This window comes from Microcebus murinus, chromosome 12 (genome assembly GCF_040939455.1).
Source record: "Microcebus murinus isolate Inina chromosome 12, M.murinus_Inina_mat1.0, whole genome shotgun sequence".
Classification (NCBI taxonomy): Eukaryota; Metazoa; Chordata; class Mammalia; order Primates; family Cheirogaleidae; genus Microcebus; species Microcebus murinus.
In genome coordinates this window covers 82,488,982-82,509,855 of record NC_134115.1, presented here as the reverse complement: position 1 = coordinate 82,509,855, position 20,874 = coordinate 82,488,982, and the positions used below count along the sequence as shown (strand labels likewise).

Here is a 20,874-nt window from a genome sequence, read left to right as displayed (position 1 = left end):
ATTATACAAAATGCTAACCTCTCAAGAAAAAAAAAAAAGACCATAAATAAAATCAAAAAGATGTCTTTCAGTAAAAATTAAAGAGATATAATTCATTTCAAAATCTACTTCTTCAACAAATATTTATGTCATATCTACAACACTGTAGACTCTGTTCAGGGCACTAAGGACACACCTATGAAAGTTGTAAAAAAAACAAATGATGCAGGCCGGGCGCGGTGGCTCACGCCTGTAATCCTAGCTTTCTGGGAGGCTGAGGCGGGCGGATTGCTCAAGGTCAGGAGTTCAAAACCAGCCTGAGCAAGAGCGAGACCCCGTCTCTACTATAAATAGAAAGAAACTAATTGGCCAACTGATATATATATAAAAAATTAGCCGGGCATGGTGGCGCATGCCTGTAGTCCCAGCTACTCGGGAGGCTGAGACAGAAGGATCGCTCGAGCCCAGGAGTTTGAGGTTGCTGTGAGCTAGACTGACGCCACGGCACTCACACTAGCCTGGGCAACAAAGCAAGACTCTGTCTCAAAAAAAAAAAAAAAAAAAAAAAAAAAAAAAAAAAACAAATGATGCAATTTCAATACTACATTTGGCAAAGCCATTGATGGGGAAAGCCTAGAGGGCCCTGCTCATAATGAAAATACATAGGAAGGGGATCTAACTCAGGTTCAAAAGCACTTTCATAAAACTCTGAAAATATGCAGCAAGGCAGACTAGTTTTCTTCTTTTACAGAATTAAAATATATTAGAACAAAGTAACTTCAGTTGTGGAGTAAGTACTGAATAAGAAATATTTAGAATATGAGTTAAATACAATTTGTGAGTCTTTGTGAAACAGTTCTTTAAAGACTCTAAGAGAAAATTCACATAGGCAGATTAACTATTTAACTTAAAAGTTCGAACAGCTTCTGAGGATACTGAGAAACAGATACTCTACATACTGTGAATAAAAATGTAAAATGGACCAATATTTCCAGATGGATACTTAACAAGGTATCAAAAACAATAAAAATGGGCCAACCTTTGACCCAGTAAATCTACTTCCAGGAATTTATCCTAAGGAAATAAAAACCAGCCCACAAAGATTGAGCTTAAAGATACCCATTTATAAAGCACTTTTGTGTCCATATAATAATTAGGATTAGCTATTAGTATTAGTGCTTTTATTATTAAAAGAAAAAACCTTAAGAGATAGGTTATTTATCTACAACCCATTCATGTGCCACCATAAATTAAAATTTTTAATCATATTTGATATGGAAAGGTTTACAAAATAAAACTAAATGAAGAAAGTATATTACAAGATGGTCTGTATAATATAATTCCATTGCTGTTTAAAAATGTTGATTCTAAGAGTTGTATAATTATATACATACACATGTAGGTACATACACACAGATGGACATGTATACATATAAATACACAAATAGGACTTTAATAAGCCAAGGTGTAAACTGTATTAATAGACATGTAGAATTAAGGGAATTAAAAAAAAATTTTTTTGTGTTTCAATTTTTTTGAAATAAGTATGTATTTTTAGTAAAAGGGGAAAAAAGTTATTTTATTTTAGCTGCATTCAACAGATTATTTAGCAATTCTGCATTAGCTGGTTGATACAGATATCTGACTGGTTATCCATAACTGGTGTTATTTGTTCTAGTTAGTATAAACAATAGCCAGTTCTAGAGGCTACTCTTTGCTTCAGTTTTCTCATCTTAAAAATTAAGGGACTGGGCCGGGCGTGGTGGCTCACGCCTGTAATTCTAGCTCTCTGGGAGGCCGAGGAGGGCAGATCGTTTGAGTTCAGGAGTTTGAAACCAACCTGAGCAAGAGTAAGACTCCGTCTCCACTATAAAATAGAAATTAATTGGCCAACTAATATATATAGAAAAAATTAGCCGGGCATGGTGGCGCATGTCTGTAGTCCCAGCTACTCGGGAGGCTGAGGCAGAAGGATCGCTTGAGCCCAGGAGTTTGAAGGTGCTGTGAGATAGGCTGATGCCACGGTACTCACTCTAGCCTGGGCAACAAAGTGAGACTCTGTCTCAAAAAAAGAAAAAAAAATTAAGGGACTGGCTGGTCACACGGTGGCTCACACCTGTAATCCTAGCACTCTAGGAGGCCAAGGCAAGTGGATCCTTTGAGCTCAGGAGTACGACACCTGCCTGAGCAAGAGTGAGACCCCATTTCTACTAAAAATAGAAAGAAATTAACTGGACAACTAAAAATATATATAGAAAAAATTAGCCAGGCATGGTGGCACATGCCTGTAGTCCTAGCTACTCGGGGAGGCTGAGGCAGGAGGATCCCTTGAGCCCAGGAGTTTGAGGTTGCTGTGAGCTAGGCTGATGCCATGGCACTCTGGCCAGGGCAACAGAGTGAGACTGTCTCAAAAAGAAAAAAAAAAAAAATTTAAGGGACTGCACTGGCATAATTAACATTTACCAATAAATTTTTATAATTTCCAAAATCAACATGAAATGCCATTTTGAACTAATATGTCCAGCCAGTATTTTCACTGAAAGAACATAGAAAATATAAATTAATTTGTCAGGCAGACTCTCAGGTCAATACATTTCATTTACTCTCAAAACATTTAAATTTCTAATGTGCTACCCATGATTAGAGTGTGGAGAGTATAAAAAACTTACAAATGAGTGACCATTTTTCATGAAAGTCACAATCTTTGGAAGACATGAGTGCCAGATAAATTAAACATGAATAAAATAACTATGTATTTTATGCACTACTACTTCCTTCTAAAACAGCAAGTCGGAGATCTGACGCAATTTAAAAAAATATTTCAAGAAGCTGGTCTCACCTTACGATTCCTTCAGATACATTCGGCACTGAGAGGGTTACATCTAGTGAAATCTGACATTGGCTTCTTAAGATGGACATCATCCTTAAGGCTTCCACTTCACTCCGAGGAGCATTTACTGAGGCACAGCCTAAATAAGTTAATTTACTGAAAACTACGCTGTCCTCATCTGCTACTGGTGTGAAAGGGCTTGACACTTCAGAATCTGAAAGGAGGAAATGATTATCTTCACCCTGATATTTTGCTGATATATGAAAAGCAAGTAAAAATCTGCAAGTAACATTTAGGTTCTAAAGTTAAGTAATAATGACATAATCTGCTATATCCCACAAGAAATGCCCATGAAACCAGAAATCTCACACAGAACTCTGTCATAAACATCAAGATTTAGGTATAGATTGGGTATCTCAAATTTAAGAATCTATTCAAGAATCCAAAATCCAAAACTTTTTAAGTGCCCACATATGCTCAAAGGAAATGATCACCAGAGCATTGGAGATTCCAAATTTCTGAATTTGGGATGCTTAACCAGTAAGTGTAATGTAAATATTCCAAAATCGAAAACAAATCTGAAATCTGAAACACTTCTGGTCCCAAGCATTTCAGATAAGAGCTCCTCAACCTGTATTGCTATAGAGTCAATCCCAATCAGATTCAGATCTGATTTACTTTTCTGCTTCTAATTTGTCTTGACTTTATAAATTTACATTTAGGTGAAATACACATTTAGTATTTTTCCATCCTAAAATATTTTCCATCCCTTAATATTTCCATCCCTTAATATTTTCCATCCTAAAATAAAAAATCTGGAGATTTTTAAGAATACAGATAATGGTTTATGTTTGCTCTGAACCAAACCTGGTATAGGGTGGACACTCAAATATTAAAAACAATAACCTTCAGTTATTCAAGCAATGCAGCAATCCTAACCTCCTTGTCCAGGTTTCACTGGCAGGCTCATCTCTGGTTTTTGGAGCCCTACTAATGGCACAGGGTTAATGGTAGACGAAGCTGAGAGCTGACTAGAAAGCGGCCCATCTCCTTCACCATCCAGTTGTGACCTTTTCACAAGCTCCTTGTCCCCTGGCTGGTCGTCCATTGGAGGATCCATCAGCACATCTGCTAGCTCTTTTTGCAGCTGTTGTTCACTTCCATTCCCTACAATCTAAAGGTCATAAATACAAGCAATCAGCAAAGTGAGAAAGAGAGGCCAGTACTGATTAAAATGGGTCCACATTCTAAAAGTAATCATTAGCATTTCTTTTGATAAAGGTATCTGAATGTTTTTTCAAAATAGAATAAATCAAGATCTGCAACAAATAAGCGCTGTAGCTGCTCTCTTAATTCATAGTTTTTCATGAAAAAGTACATAGTGAAATTGAGACTAATACTCAGAAATACATGTGATAGCCTGCCAATGTTATTAAAGTTTCCTACAATGTCCTAAACTACCAACAATTAAAATATTTGTAATTTTATTTGTCTGATGGGAAATAATACTTTTAAGAGAAATATCTTTAGCAGCTTCTCTTACCCTTAAGAACAGAGGAAAAATGTGCTTGCTTCCAAAAGTTATCAAAAGAAACATATCTATTAGGTAATAAATTTCCACATTTATTTTACCACTCATGCTCTAAGTCTCCTTTATTTCTGAGTGATACGTCTCTGAAATTAACAAGTTCTCTTAAATTTCTGAGAAACTTAAATGAAGATGAGATGTATAAAACAGTCCTAAAGAATAAAAGCACTCTATTTGAATAATGGCAAGTTAGTTTTTTTTTTAGAGTCATGATGGCTTATTATTAGTTGCTCAACAAGTAAATGAGTGTAAAATCAAGTGGAGACTGCCCAATGCTAAGGAAAATGACAAATGACAAGTGATCCAGCACTACCACTAATGCTTATTCAAGAAATACTAGAAAAATTAATGAAAGAATTTAGTTAGAAAAAGGAAGTCATGAGAAAAAGAGGGGGATGGACTTAGAAGGCTTTCTGAAGACTAAAATCTGACAAAAAGTTAAAATGGGTGGGGCTATGAAACCATCTTTAACAATGAGGTCTACGCAGTAAAATTAACACAGGAAGCAAAATTCCAGCAATAGAGGTACCTCTGGGCTACCAAGAATTCCAGTTAAAACATTTTTATTATTTTGAGTTTTCATAACTCTATAAACTTCAAGTCTCTTGGGGCTGTAAATTATGACTGAGAAACAGTCAAGTCTTTTTTGCCAACATTTTACCAAGGAAATCCTCACTCTTCAAACTACTCTTGCCTTGGAAATAAAGGCCTCTTGCCTCAATGACAACTTTTGTTTCTGTGAACTTCATTTTATATTTGGAGTTATTGCTAATGAAACTACAAATGGGTCTAGTAATTTTAACTCTTTGTTAAGCCTGATTCTACACACCACAACTGCAACTGAATTTCTTTTTTCAGAAGTTCTGCTTTAAAACTTTTTTTGTTCTTAAAGACAGGGTCTCATTATGTGCCCAGGCTGGATTTGAACTCCTGGGCTCAAGTGATTTTACTGCCTCCGTCTCCCCAAGTAGCTAGGAGTATAGGCACATGTTCCTGTGCCTGGCCTAAAAAGCTTTTTAGGTATCTAAATATCAAACCAGAGCTTTGTTCCAATTAACTTCTTTTCTCAAAACTAGAGAAGAAATACTGTATCACCTGGAGTAAGCAAAAGATAGCCCAAATGAATCTAAACTAACTTTTTCAAGGGTAAGGAGAAAAAACATATAGGAGAGTTACAGCTTCCTATAATCCAATGGAGAGAAGATATTAGAGCCCATGTTGAAGCAATTAATAATTACAATTGGGAAGGCAAACTGAATTGAAGAAAGACATATTTTACATCCTATGAAGTACTCTTTTGCTCTTTGGGATATGAGCTAAGTATATCCAATTTATGTTAGATAGGTTGTCTACATTGTAATATATTCACCAATCACAGAAATATAGCTAACTCTGAAAGAAAACAGGTTTATACGTTTATCTTTTGTGTTCATGCATTTTTACCTTACCTTCCCTAGTTTATAAATTTTATAAATATAAGAACTGTATTCAATTTCCTTAACTCTTCCTTAAAAGCTAGGAAAAAGTAATGTGTAAACACAAAACTGTTGATTATCAAGAGCTGTTTAAAAATAGTAACTTAACAAATGTCTTGGATAATTAGGTCAAATACAGTACACAGCAATTACTGTAGTAGATCATTTGTGAATGTTCAATCCAATTCCAAAATTACTGCATTACAATGTAGGAGTACACATACTTTAATCAATTAAGTTTTGTGGTGACAGTCAATTAATTTTGTCTAGGCAAAGCTGGAAACAGTCAGCAATGCCTTTCATGGTTCTTAAACTTTGGTTTGCAATACAATCACCTGGAGAGCTTGTTGAAACAGACAGTTGGGCCCTACCTGAGTTGCCCATTGAGCAAGTCTTGGGTGGGGCCTGATAATTTGCATTTCTAAAAAGTTTCCAGGAGACAGCAAGGCTGCTAGTCTGGGGACCGCACTCTGACAATCATAGATTAATGATTGTTAACCATGGCTGTGCAACAGAATCACCAGTATTACTAGTAAGCTAAAATTCAAATACTTGTTCTTCCCTCTGTCCTTCACCTTCCACCTCCACAAATAAATCAGTTTCCCAGAGAAAGCCTGGGCATATGCATTTTTAAGAACCTCCACAGGCAATTTTGATAATACAACCAGGAACAAAAAACACTGCCCCACATCAAAAATCCCAACTAAAATGCCATTGTGTTATTTTTCAGAAGGTCCGCGCAGGCATCAAAATGATCTGTGGCATTTTCTGAAAATGTACATCCTTTAGCTCCATCTAAGAAAAACTCTGTTGATGGGCACCAAGAATCTACATTTTAAACAAGCATCCCCTGAGATGTTCTTATGCAATACAGTTTGAGAATTACTGGACTAGGAACTTACATAGTTCATTTAATTTCTAATATCAATGGCATGTCATGATAAAAGGACTGGCTGAGACTTGGCATTTGCCTACTTCCACTAGAGAGTCTAGGAAAGTCAGTATTCAGTTTTCAACCTCTTTTACAGTTATGGTTTACCATATAACAATTTTAGCGATTGAGATATAAACAGAAGTTGGCTGGGGAGGCTTCTGGAAGACTGTTGCTTTTCTCAATAAAAGAAACAAACATTGACTAGTGCCATCTCCTTATCCCTTTTCTTCTTGTCTTGGAATATGAATATGGAACCATGTTGGACATCCGATGACAATGAGGTGACGTAAGAAAAGTCAATAAGCCAAAAATGAATTAATGGATGAAAGAAATTGGGTCATTAATGATACAGATCAGGAGTTAAAAAACTTATTCTATAAAGGGCTACACAATAAACACTTTAGGCTTTGCATGCCATATACATATAGTGTCTGTTGCAACTACTGAACTCAGACTTTGTAGCAGGAAAGCCACCATAAACATTGTAAACAAACAAACAGGGCTATGTTCCAATTAAACTTTATTTACGGAAACAGGTGGCAGGCCAGCATACACCAGTAGGGTACAGTTTGTTGACTTTAGTATAGGTGAGTAACTTAAACAAACTAGCAACTGCTTATATCCAGACTTCCTGTTATAGCAGAAAAATAAACCCTCTATTAGAAGGGTTTTTTTCTTCCTTGCTACCAACAGCATTCATAACAGACACCACAATCAGCTCTAAAATAAATGTAGTTTCAGGTAAAGCAATCAAAATATTGTGGTATTAATGAAAAGGCAGATACACAAATCAATGGACAGTATAGAGTCCAGAAACAAGATGCACACATATATGGCCAAGTGATTTTCAATAAAGTTGTCAAGGTAATGCACTACAGAAAAGTAATAAAGGAACAAATGGTGTAGAACAATTAACCTGAAAACCATATGCAAGAACATGAATCTCAACTAGTATTTCACATCATATGTAAAAATTAACTCAACATGGAGTGCAGACGTAAATGTACCCTAACACTATAAAACTTACAGAGAAAACATAGGAGAACTCTCTGTGATCTTAGGAAACAAAGATTTCTTAGGACACGAAAAGTATGAACCATAAAAGGAAAACTTGAGAAAATGGACTTTATCAAAATTAAAAACTTCTGTTCAAAAGAAACTGTTAAGACAACGACAAGACAAGCCACAGACTTGGAGAAAATATTTGAAAATCATACATCTGATGAAGGACTTGTGTTCAGAATATATAAAGAACTCTCACAACTCAATAATAAGAAAACAAGCAACCCAATAAGGAAAAAAAAAAAAAAAGGCATTTCACCAAAGAAGAAATACAGGTGGCAAATAAGCATATGAAAAGAAACTCAACATCAGAACAGCATTAGCCATTAAGGAAACTGAAACCAGGATGCTACTATACACCTATAAAAATGGCTAAAATTCAAAATAAAACAACTCTGGCAAACCCAGGGCTGGCAACTCAAAGTGGTGCAACTGGAAAACTCTGACACACCACTGGTGGGAATGCAAAATGGTATAATCACATGAGTCGTTTTTATAAGGTTTTATAAATTTAAATATTAATATTACACTTATATGACTCACTTCTAGGTATTTACACAATAAAAATAAAAACATAGGTCTACACAAAGACGTGCTTGCAAATGTTAATAGTAACACTATTCATAATCACCAAAAACTGAATACAACCCAATGTTTATCAACTGGTGAATGGATAAACAAACTGATTGCTATGTATCTATAAAATGGAATACTACTCGGCAATAAAAAGGAATGAACTACTATAATACTAATGCACACAATAACATGAATTAATCTCAAAAGCATTAGTTTATGTAAAAAAAAAAAACACACAAAGAAACAAAAAAAACAAAACCCAGACACAAAAGCTACATATACTGTATAATTCCATTTACCTAATATTCTGGAAAAGGCAAAACTTTAGTGATGAAAATCAGATACTGGTTGCTAGGGACTGGGAATGGGTTGGGTAGAGGAATGACTACAGACAGGCACAAAGGATTTTTTTGAATTATGAAAATATTCCCTATCTTGACTGTGTTGGCGGTTACATGAGAGTTTACATTTGTTAAAACTCAGATCTGCACACCTAACAGGGTTGTGTTTGTGTAAATTTCACCTCAATAAACTTGACTTAAAATAGAAAAAATATGGTTTCCATAAAAGATGCAATTTAAGAACACAATTGTTTTTTTTCTATTTGCCCCTCAAAAGGTGTTCATCCAGGATCCTGTCTTTGACATTAGCCTCACGTTATATACTCTCCTGTGCCACCAAATGGTATCTACTTCCAACAATATACAAACAATCCCAAATCTATATCTAAAATCCCTTCCTCAACTATCTACTGGATACCTTCAGCTGAACACTCAAAATTTACTCTAAAACTTAACTCAATGGCTGATCTTTTTTTAATCAATAAACTGTATTACCCTTTCCATGGCCAAAGGAAGAATCACAATTATCCTTGACTTCTCTCATTTCCACACAATTCAAATTCTACTGATCTTTGCTCAATTGGTTAAGTTTCCATTCTTCTATCTCTCTGCATAGCTAATACCTTAGCACAGCCTCTTTAATTTTATATAATCCTACTGCAAAGTTAGAAGTTTCCCTGCCTTCTTTCTCTCTCCTCTCTTTTATATGGCCCTTCAAGTTATAATTGCAAATCTTAGTTCTGATCAAGTACTCCCTTATTTTTAAATTCTTCCATGGTTCCTCAATGCCCACAGAATAAAGCCCCAATTCATAAGTATGTTCTAGGAGTCTTTCCACAACTCTGCTCAACCTACCTTTCTAGTCACTTAGTCACATCAAACTACTCAACTTTCCCAAGACACTCCATAAACTTCCAAGCATCCATACGTTGCATAGACTGTTCCCTTTCCTATAAAGCCATATTCCCCTTCTCCTGTGTGCTCTTTAAGGCCAACCTTAAATTCTGTTATTTCCTCCGAGAGATCTTAACCCCTCTAGACAAGGTTTAATCACTCCTTCCTCAGGGCTACCATAATATTATCATGCATGCTGATTCTGGCATTACTATTTGTTTTAGAAAATATTTGTTTAGTTGGTCCCTTGAACTAGACTAGACAGAGACTGTTTCTTAAGTTATCTTTACATCCTCAAAGCTTCAGACAGTAACTGGTACAGAGTACATCTAAAATACATGTTTCCTAAACTCAACTTTATAAATGCAAAGAATGGAATCCAAAGCAGTATGATTTTATCCAATTTGGATACTGGATATCCTACAAATTTTGGTTTACTATTTAAAAAAATTAGAATGATTTCAGCTTTATCTACTAAAAAACAAATACCATCATTTCCTATTATTCTTAGCAAGTGTCATTAAAGTTTAACATTTACAATAAGAATACTAAGCAAGACCAAAGAGTATACTGCAAAGCAAAAACAATACTCTTTATTTTGAAGTCCAATAAAGACTTCTAATGTAATTTAGCACAAATATAAAGATAAAAAAGCAAAACAAATATGTATGAATAGTACAACTAAAGGTTACATTTAGATTTGTGTTCATCTCCATGTAATCTACATTAAAAGGAAGGAACAGTTCTTTAGGAAACAGTCCTGAACTGAGAAAGAAAACAATAAGCATAAAGTAGCCAATTTAGCATTCAGCAAGTACTATAAACACACACACATCCTCTTAGCCAAAAGGCCAAGAAGCTATAGCAGGTACCATAAACAAATGACATATATGTTTTCAAGGATGGAGATTGTATAGTGAATTATTTACTTATAATTCTGCTTACAAAGCAGGGTGATAGCAAAAACTCTGGGCTCAGAACTTGTACAACTCCAGGAGGCACCATTCACAGCATAGATTATTTGACTGGCACACTTTAGGACTATACTGTGTGTAGCCTGTGCAAGTGAACTCAGTAGCCATACTTGGACCTGGGTTTGGGATATCACTCTGACACTAACTCTGTAGCTGAGGGCAAGTTACCTTTGGGAGCCACAAATATCTCTAAAATGAGGATATTAGTATCTATCTCACAGGACTGTTAGAAAGGTTCGATGAGATATTAATGATTATTGGGCACTGTATCATGTGTTTTTTACAAGTATTATTTCATTTAATTCGGACATCACAGTACCTGCCAATTAGTAAACATCCAATAAGTGTTAGTATTCCCCCATCTCACTTTCAGCTCTCTTTAAATAAACTCTAATCCACCTAATAGAGTTAACATTTGAAAAATAATAACTTAAAACTTTGGATGGTCCAGAGAACCCTAACCCACATATTCTTCATGTGCAAAAGGCAGCATATTAGAATAACATTTGTCCTTTCCAAACATATCAAATAAAGGTAATAACTTACATTGTAGAATTGGCTACACGTCTATTTCCTTGAGAGCAAAACTGTATTTATAGAACCAGATGACAAAATGTTCCAAAAGCAACATTCAGAGTCATTCCCTGGTCTCAATTTTCTACTTCTAATTTTATAGCCCGTTTCCCTTCACTGCAACAATACCAACTGGGCCCCACTTGATTTGCCAGTTATACGAAGCTACTTTAGACAGTTTGGGGGATATTCTGGGGGTTTATTCAGGCCCTCAAGAAAACAGGTAACAGTTTGTGCTTGAGAAATTCCTAAATGATCAGAAAATTAAAGACGAATTTCCGATGATCTGCAATTCCTATTATTTCTCTCCTACTGCAGTGAAAATATAAATGAAAATGGTTCAAACTGAGCAATTGTGCTCAGGTTCAGTGTAAAAGTTGAGCAATTAGGAAATATGTATTTAATATATAAACCTTAGTTTTTTTGGAATGTAAGGCACAAAATAACCAAAAGTCCAATGTGGATACTTGAAGATTTAATTAGTAATCTCAAATCAGTTCAGATACTCATTCTGTTATCTTTGATAAATCACCAAATTTGTTTGTGCTTCATGTTATAAACTGTAGGTGTTCTGATTATTCATCTCTTTAACTACGAAGGACCAAAAAACAATCTAAAGTCACCAACAGGAATTACTAACATTACTTTAAAATAACAAAAGGAAGGAGAGAAACAGAAGCTTGTGAATCATCCTGAAAAGTCAACTGAAGAAAGACAATTTCACTAAATAATGAGATTATGGGCTGGGTTTTACTTACTTTTCTTATAGTCTGATTTTCTGTATCAAACACACATTTTTATAATTAAAGAAAACAAATGAAAAAGGCTACTTGCATCTTGGGAGAAAAAGGAAAGCAAACAATCAATTATACTATTTGCCATAGTCCTAACTCTATACCTTTTCAAGCTTCTACATCTTACCACATGCCACAGACTCACTTCTTTTTATGGGACATTCTTAATTCTTCAAGGCTTTGCTCAACCGTTACCTATGGTAGATAACTCTTCTTTTTTCCCTTCAGGCAACAATTATGTTCTCACACAGGTCTGCTCATACCTATGTTTTAGCACATGAGGAACTGTATCATGATGACATATTTACTGACGTGTCTCCACCACTACCACTCTCACCTCTTTAAATAAGCTGAGTTCATGGTTCAATAATTTTGCTTGCTGAATAAAACATCTGCATTACAGAGGACAAGATTACCAGATTCTAAAACAAGTAATACCGCAAACTGAGTCAAAAGATTAGTCATTACTAAGTGAGATGGAGTGACTTCTGTCATTTGCTAGCTATTTTAATACAGCTTGGCAACTTCCTTCCAACAAAATAATGTCAATTATATTTTTAAAGAAGAAAACTACCAGGATTAAAGAGTTTAAAAAATTCTCTAGAGCACGAGCAGCGGGAGGCAAGGGTTGTGAACGCCAAGTTTCCCGATTTCATTCTACAGTAAAGACAGTCAATGTACCTAAAACCCAAAGAACTTTCTGTAAGAAGTGTGGCAAGCATCAACCTCACAAAGTGACACAGTATTAGAAGGGCAAGGATTCCCTGTATGCCCAGGGAAAGAGGCGCTATGATCAGAAGCACAGTGGCTATGGTGGGCAGACAAAGCCAATTTTCCAGAAGAAGGCTAAAACCACACAGAAGACTGTGCTAAGGCTGGAATGTGTAGCCTAACTGCAGATCCAAGAGGATGGCCATTAAGAGATGTAAGCATTTTGAACTGGGAGGAGATAAGAAAAGTCAAGTCCAAGTGATCCAGTTCTAAACTTTGGGACTCTTTTTGTCCTTTAATTTTGAGGAGAAAATGTTGAAGTTATACAAAAATTACCTATATGGAAATAAATACAATGATATTAAAAAAAAATTCTCTAACCTTTCTACCTAAGAAATACTAGCTCAACAATATACCCCCAACTAACATTTACACAGCATCTTTGAGGAAGAGCTAAGATTCCTACTTTGGTTGAGCAAAGGCAATATATGTAACCGAAACATCTGTACCCTTGTAATATTCAGTCTCGAACTCCTGACCTCAAGCAATTCTCCTGCCTCAGCCTCCCAGAGTGCTAGAATTACAGGCGTGAGCCACTGCACCCAGCCAATATTCTGGAATATAAATAAACAAGTGAAACAAAATAAAATAAACCCAGTTGCAAAGTTTGGTAAAAAAAAAAAAGATTCCTACTTTGGAGGAACTTACAGTTGTCAGGTAGGATGGAGAAAACACATGTTCTGATTTTATGAAAAGTTCTCAGAATTTAATATGAGTTGTCAAAATATTTTAAGTAAAATACCTGTATTTTCTGTAACTTAACCATCACATAACACTTTTCTTTAAAGGGCTTACCTAAAACACTACCCATTCCAAGAAGCCTTCCCTGACTCTTCCCTCTAGCTGAATTAGGTTTCCATCCTCTGTTCCTTAGTACACTTTGTTCACCTTTATTATAGCATCCATTTAACTACATTAATGTTGAATTAAATATGGCCACAAAATCTCCACAGCTCCTCCATCAAAAGGTATAGTATATTTACTCAAACCCTTGAATCTAGATTGGCCTTGTGACTTGCTTTGAACAATAGAACATGGTACAATTTCTAAGCCTCAGCCTTAAGAGGACTTACAAATGCTACTCCTACCCTAAGACATCATGCTGTGAAGAAGCCTAAGACAAAAGACTACATAAAGAGGGAGGCCTAGCCATCCCAGTCAAGCCCAGTCTTGGTCCAACCCTCAAGATGAATTAAGCTGCATGAGCCCAAGCAAGATCAGCAAAAACCACCCAGTTAATCCACAAAATCATAATAAATTGTTTTAAACTAATGAATCTTGAGGTAATTTGTTACAAAGACTAGTAGAAACTATAAAAAGATTTTTTTTTTTTTTTTTGAGACAGAGTCTCACTCTGTTGCCTGAGCTAGAATGCCATGGCATCAGCCTAGCTCACAGCAACCTCAAACTCCTGGGCTCAAGGGATCCTCTTGCCTCAGCCTCCCGAGTAGCTGGGAATACAAGCATGTGCCACCATGCCCAGCTAATTTTTTCTATATATTTTAGTTGGCCAATTAATTTCTTTCTATTTTTAGTAGAGACGGTGTCTCGCTTTTGCTCAGGCTGGTTTCGAACTCCTGACCTTGAGCAATCTGCCCACCTTGGCCTCCCAGAGTGCTAGGATTACAGGCATGAGCTACCACACCCGGCCATGTAACCCATGTAACAAGATTTTTTTAAAAAAACTGTCATCTACCCTAAGCTATAAGCATCATGAGGACAAGTACTACGTCAATTTCATTCAGCCTTTTACTATCTTCTGGTTATGATGTTCCTCAGCTTCATTACCATCCCCCATGGGACGCACTATGTTCTTTGAAGCTGAGGATTTATGTTTTTTATCACTTCTGGAAAATATTCAACTATTATCTCAAGTATTTCCTTCTCTCTCATTTTCTTCTTATGAAACACTTATATATGTTGGTACTTCTTATCTTAATTTTCAGGTTTCTTCACTGGTTTTTCATATTTTATTACCTTTCAATGCTATCTTCTAGACAATTTCCTCAGACTCATTTTCCAGGCATTTGATTCTCTCTTTATGCCATGTGTAAGTAATTTGCTGTGACACATCTGCTGTACTTTTAATTTCACTAGCTATAAATTTCACTGTAGAAATTCTATTTTTAGTTTTCTTAATCTTTTATTTTTTTGATAATTTTTTTCTTTTCTAATGTTTTCAAACTTCTAAGTCTTTAATTATTTTAATCGAATTTACCTTAAAGGTTTTTCCTAATAATTCTAATGCCCGAGGAGTTCCAGTGGGATTCAATCCTGCTGGGGTTTGCTGACTTGCACATAGTGAATCGTCCTTTGTACATATTTGTAAACTCTGGATTGTGTGCTCTTCTTTTTCAGGGTTATCTGCGGGAATACCACAGAGCCTTGGTGGCAAGTATGTTCCTCCAGAGTAGTTTCGCAACTGCTTCTATAAGGTGCCCCAATTATGATACCAGCCAAGGAATATGCAGATAGTGTAAATGTAAACCCCAAACATACATGAAAGTAAGGTTATGGGCACAAATTCTCAATAAGACTTCCCTCTAAACCAGTGTCTAAGCTATGAAATACAAGCTTCCTTATTTTCTTCCTGTAACTATAGGCAGATTCCACCTCCCCCTCAGCCTTTTAGTTAGGATATAGCCCCTGAGGATGCTTTTATGAGGAAATCTCAGTTCCAAAGTTGCTTTCTCTCAAACCTGAGGCCTTATCTCTTGTTCAACTTAGCTATCAAAATCCAAGCATCATGGTTATAAAGAGCAGCAAATTCCCCAGTGTAGCCCCAGTGTCACCTCATAAATATAGTTTCAACTTTCAGTTCTTTGTTTTTGTTCCTTAAAGATTTGCATTACTTTTCTTAGGAATACAGCTAAACAAGTGAAAGAGTTTGTGTTATATTTCACCCAGCTTTCCTAATTATTTTATATTGGGACATTTTTAGGCTGTCTAGGTCACCATATTTCCAAAACTGGAGCTCTTATCCTGTGGTAGATTACTAACCATCAAATGAATGTTCAACAAAACACTCAATTGGAATTTGTGGGGTGGAAGACCGACAGACTTTTAAAATGTGTTTTCTAAACCCAATGCATGGGGGATGGGTATATACACACCTAATGGGTATGGTGCTCACCGTCTGGGGGATGGACATGCTTGAAGCTCTGACTTGGGTGGGGCAAGGTCAATATACATAGCCTAAACATTTGTACCCCCACAATACGCCAAAATAAAAAATTAAATAAAATAAACCCAGTGCATGGTTCTACTTCGGTTTGTTTGTTTTTAGGGATAGGGTCTCACTATGTTTTCCATGCTGGAATGTAGTGACTATTCACAGATGTGATCATTGAGCACTGCAGCCTCAAACTCCTGACCTCAATTCATCCTCCTGCTTCAGCCTCCCAAGTAGCTGGAACTACAGGCATAAGCTATTGTACCTGGCTTATGGTTCTACTCTTATGTTTATGTTCCAAGCATAAATTTTAGCAACAACACAAAAATAAAGAAAAACCCCTGAAATTCTTGGAATTTATTAAATTTCATATTATATCACACTGAAACAGCAAACAAGATGCTCTACAAATCTTTTGTTTCTTTTTAAAATCATTTTGTTGGTCCCTCTACTAGAAGCTGAGACAACAAACAAGGTTTCAAAAAATGAGTGAGCACCACTGAGCAAGACATCTTCAGTAATACTATTATAACTTCTCTGATGACAGATCTACAAATTTAAAAATAATCTTACTACTTTTTCACTTAGCAGTTCTATATATAATCATCCTATATAATGAATAGATGTACTGAAATTACACAGAAATATAGAGAGGAAACATTTTAAACTGGGAGAACATGTTTCTCAATTTCCTTGTCTACAAAATACAGTCATGCATGGCTTAACCATGGTGATACATCTTGAGGAATATGTCAGTAGGCGATTTCATCACTGTGCTAATATCATAGAGTATATTTACACAATCCTCATGTATAGCCTACTATACACCTAGGCTATATGGTATAGCCTATTGCTCTTAAGCTACAAACCTGTACAGAATGTTACTGTCCTAAATACTGTAAGCACCTGTAACACAATGGTAAGTATTTGTGTATTTAAACATATCTAAACATAGAAAAGGTATAGTAAAAGTACGGTATTATAACCTTATGGGACCACCATTGTGTATGTAGTTCTTCATTGACTGAAATGCCATTATTTGGTGCATGACTGTAGTACAAGTATCTCTTTCTGGTAAACAAGATAAATGAGAGACCAAGAAAGAAGTACTTGATAAATGAGAGACCAAGAAAGAAGACCCTCGGGAGAGACCTTACCAGGAGAGACCTTACCGTGGACCATAAATGGCTCATCAAATTAGAAACAAGAAGAATAAGTCAAAGAGTTACTTCAAAAGTTTACAAGAAAACTTTCAAACGGGAGAAATCCAAAGGAGAGAAGGCTACTTTATTTGTTTGTGCATGCTATCTATCTCACTTCCTAGCACAGAAGCTATTCCTAAACTAACTCTTCTACTTATACACAGGGAGTCCTTTTCCCTAATCAAAAATTTTATTCTGGCTGGGCGTGGTGGCTCATGCCTGTAATCCTAGCACTCTGGGAGGCCGAGGTGGGCGGACTGCTCGAGGTCAGGAGTTCGAAACCAGCCTGAGCGAGACCCCATCTCTACTAAAAAAAATAGAAAGAAATTAATTGACCAACTAAAAATATATATACAAAAAATTAGCCGGGCATGGTGGCACATGCCTGTAGTCCCAGCTGCTTGGGAGGCTCAGGCAGGAGGATTGCTTGAGCCCAGGAGTTTGAGGTTGCTGTGAGCTAGAGGCTGACGCCACAGCACTCACTCTAGCCTGGGCAACAAAGTGAGACTCTGTCTCAAAAAAAAAAAATAAATTATTCTTTTGTACTAGTAATGTATCCTCTTTACTGAATAATTCCTATAAATTCATAAATGTCCTAAAACCACTCACTGGAATCCATATCCCCTTGCAACTACCACTCAATTTCTCTCCCCTTTTACAGCAAAAGTTCTTGAGAGTTGTCTTTATTTATTGCCACTTCCTTCTCACCTCCCATTTACTACACAATCCACATTAATCCTGCTAATGCTCCAATCTCTCCCAAAACAAAAACACTCTTCTTGAGGGTGCCCACGGCCTCTATCATGTCATTTTTCAGTCACCATCTAAATCAACCTCTTAGCAGAATCGGACATACCTGATTACTCCTGCTTTCTTGAAACACTTTCTTCACTTGTCTTCCAAGGCTTTCTACTCTCCTAATTTTCCTTATATCTCACTAGTCATTTCTTCTCACTCTTCTCTGCTGGTTTCTCTTCATCTCAATCTTTAAATATTGAAGTACTCCAAGGACCAATTCTTACCACTCATCTCTTCAATACCTACTTCACACTACCGGCAATCTCATCAAATCCTATAGCTTTAAATAACATGTACATACTGTTGATACCAGCCACTTTTCCTGAGCATTAGTCTCATACATCCAACTAACTACCTGACATCTCCCAATAGACGTCTCATAGTCATCTCAAATTTAGCATATGCCCCTGCCCCGATCCTGGTCTTCCTTTTTCCCCCCCCCATCTCAGCAAATGGCACTATTACCAATTACCTAAACAGCCTAGGTCAAAATCTAGGAACGCCTACTTTTCTCTTTGCCTGATACCCTATATCTAATTTACCCATAGTAATGCCAATGAGTCCTACCTTCAAAACATCCTGAATCAGAGCACATTTACCCTTGCTCTCCTTGCTATTACTCTTGCCTCTTTATGCCAGCTATTCTTTAAAAGATTTATTATTGAGATAGTATTCATAAGATCATACAATTCACTCATTTAAGGAATATATTCAATAGTTTTAAGTATATTTGCAACCACTACCAAAGTAAATTTTAAAACATTTTCATCACTTTAAAAAGAAGCACGATACACATTTAGGTATCATACCTCTCTATTCCCCTAATACCTCCCAGCCCTAGGCAACCATTATTTATTTTGTCTAAAGATTTTCTTATTCTGAATATTTCATATTAATGAAATTATATAATTTGTGGTCTTTTGTGACTGGCATGTCATTTAGCATGATACTCTCAAGGTTTAGCTATGTTGTAGCATATATCAGTATTTCATTCCTTTTTATGGCTGAATAGTATTCCACAGTATCTATATTTTGTTTATCCATTCAGCAGTTGATGGACACTTTGGTTTAGTTTTTTATATATTCAAGATACAAGTACCTTATTACTGTGGTCCCCAACCCATGGGCCAAAGACTGGTACTGGTTGCCTGTTAGGAACCAAGCCACACAGCAAGTGGTGAGCGGCAGGGAAGTGAGCATAAGTTTCATTTATATTTACATCAGTTTCCCATTGCTAGCATCACCACCTAAGCTACATCTTCCCCGCCCCTGGTCTGTGGAAAAATTGTCTTCCATGAAACCAGTCCCTGGTGCAAAAAAGTTTAGGGACTGGTGTCTTATAAAGTATTTTACAAAACGTTTATGTAGTCCAATTATGTTTCTTTGTTGCTTGTGCTTTTAATGTCATATGTAAAAATCCGCTGTTAAATCAGTTTTCCTCTAAGAGTTACACAGTTTTCACTCTTACATTTAGGTCTTTAATCCATTTTGAATCAATTTTTATAAATGGTGTGAGGTAAAAAGCCCAGTTTCATCCTTTTGCATGTGACTATCCAGTTGCCCCAGCACTGTGTCATCATTGCATGGTCTTAATTCCCTTGCCTAAATTAGGTGAGCAGAGAAATGATTTCTGGGCTCTGAAATTCCAATGATCTCTACGTCTACCCTTAAATCAGTAACATATTATTTTGATTACCACCACTTTGTAGTAAGTTTTGAATCAAAAAGTGTGAATTGTCTAACTTTGCTCTTCATTTTCAAGATTATGTCAGTCATTCAGGGTTCTTTTGCAATTTCCTAATCATTTTAGAATCAGCTTGTCAACTTCTTCAAAGTGTTACCTGAGATTCTGATAAGGACTGTGCTGAATGTGTAGATCAATTTGGGGAGTACCGCCATCTTAATAATATTAAGTCTTTTCATCCATGAAAATAGGATATCTTTTCATTTAGATCTTCCTTAATTTCTTTCAACAATGTTTTGCAATTTTCAAAGTAAAAATTGCACTTTTTTGTTAATTACCAAGTATGTTCTTTTTTATGCTACTATAAATAGAATTTATTATTTTATGATATCCATTGATTCATTGTATGATGTTCATTGCATGAAATACAATTGATTTTTTTGTATTTCAATCTTGTATCTTGCAATCTTGCTGAACTTATTAGTTCTAATAGCTTTAGTGGATTTCCCATATACAAGATCATGTCATTTGCAAATAGAATTAGTTTTTACTACTTCTTTCCAATCGGCATGCCTTTTATTTATTTTTTTATCCTAACTGCCCTGGCTATAACCACCAGTACAATGTTCAACAGAGGTGGTGAATGCAGACATCCTGGTCATCAAGCAAGATTTTAGCTGTGGGTTTTTTGTAAATGACGTTTATCAAGTTAAGTTTCATTCCATTCCTGGTTTGAATATTTTTGTTTGATTCATTTGTTCACAAAAAGGTGTTGAATTTTGTCAAATGCTTTTTCTTCATCTATTGATATAATCATGTGGTTTTTGTTTTTTATTCTATTGATATGGTACATTACGTTAATAAATTTCAGAAGTTAAACTAACCTTACATTCATTCCTAGGATAAAGCCCACTTAGTCATGATAAGTAATTCTTTTTATATTTATATACTAACTGAATTCACTTGCTAATATTTCGTCAAGGATTTTTATATCCATATTCATAAAAGATATTGGTGTATACTTTCCCGGTGATGTCTTTGTCTGATTTTGGTATTGGGATAATACTATTCTCATGGAATAAATTAAAGAGTATTCCCTGCTATTCTGTCTTTAGGGAGAGTTTGTACAGAATGAATAGTAATTCCTGTTTAAATATCTGGTAGAATTTAGCAGTGAAGTTTTCTAGGCCTGGGCTTTTATTTAGGATACTTTTTTGATTACCAATT

The 20,874-nt window shown here is 35.8% G+C and overlaps 1 protein-coding gene and 1 pseudogene across 5 annotated transcripts in view; one reads left to right on the top strand and one right to left on the bottom strand.

The window, feature by feature from the left end:
* Window positions 1-20,874, bottom strand: part of RABGAP1 (RAB GTPase activating protein 1) — a 155,861-nt gene that overhangs the window by 106,223 nt on the left and 28,764 nt on the right. For all 5 annotated transcript variants that reach the window (XM_076009019.1, XM_012771822.3, XM_012771823.2 and 2 more), the window contains 2 exons: window positions 3,749-3,983; window positions 2,819-3,023 (listed from right to left, as the gene is read on the bottom strand). In XM_076009019.1, coding sequence (XP_075865134.1) covers window positions 2,819-3,023; window positions 3,749-3,983 — 440 coding nt within the window. The remainder of the gene's footprint in view (window positions 1-2,818; window positions 3,024-3,748; window positions 3,984-20,874) is intronic.
* Window positions 7,049-13,004, top strand: LOC142874347 (large ribosomal subunit protein eL42-like; annotated as a pseudogene).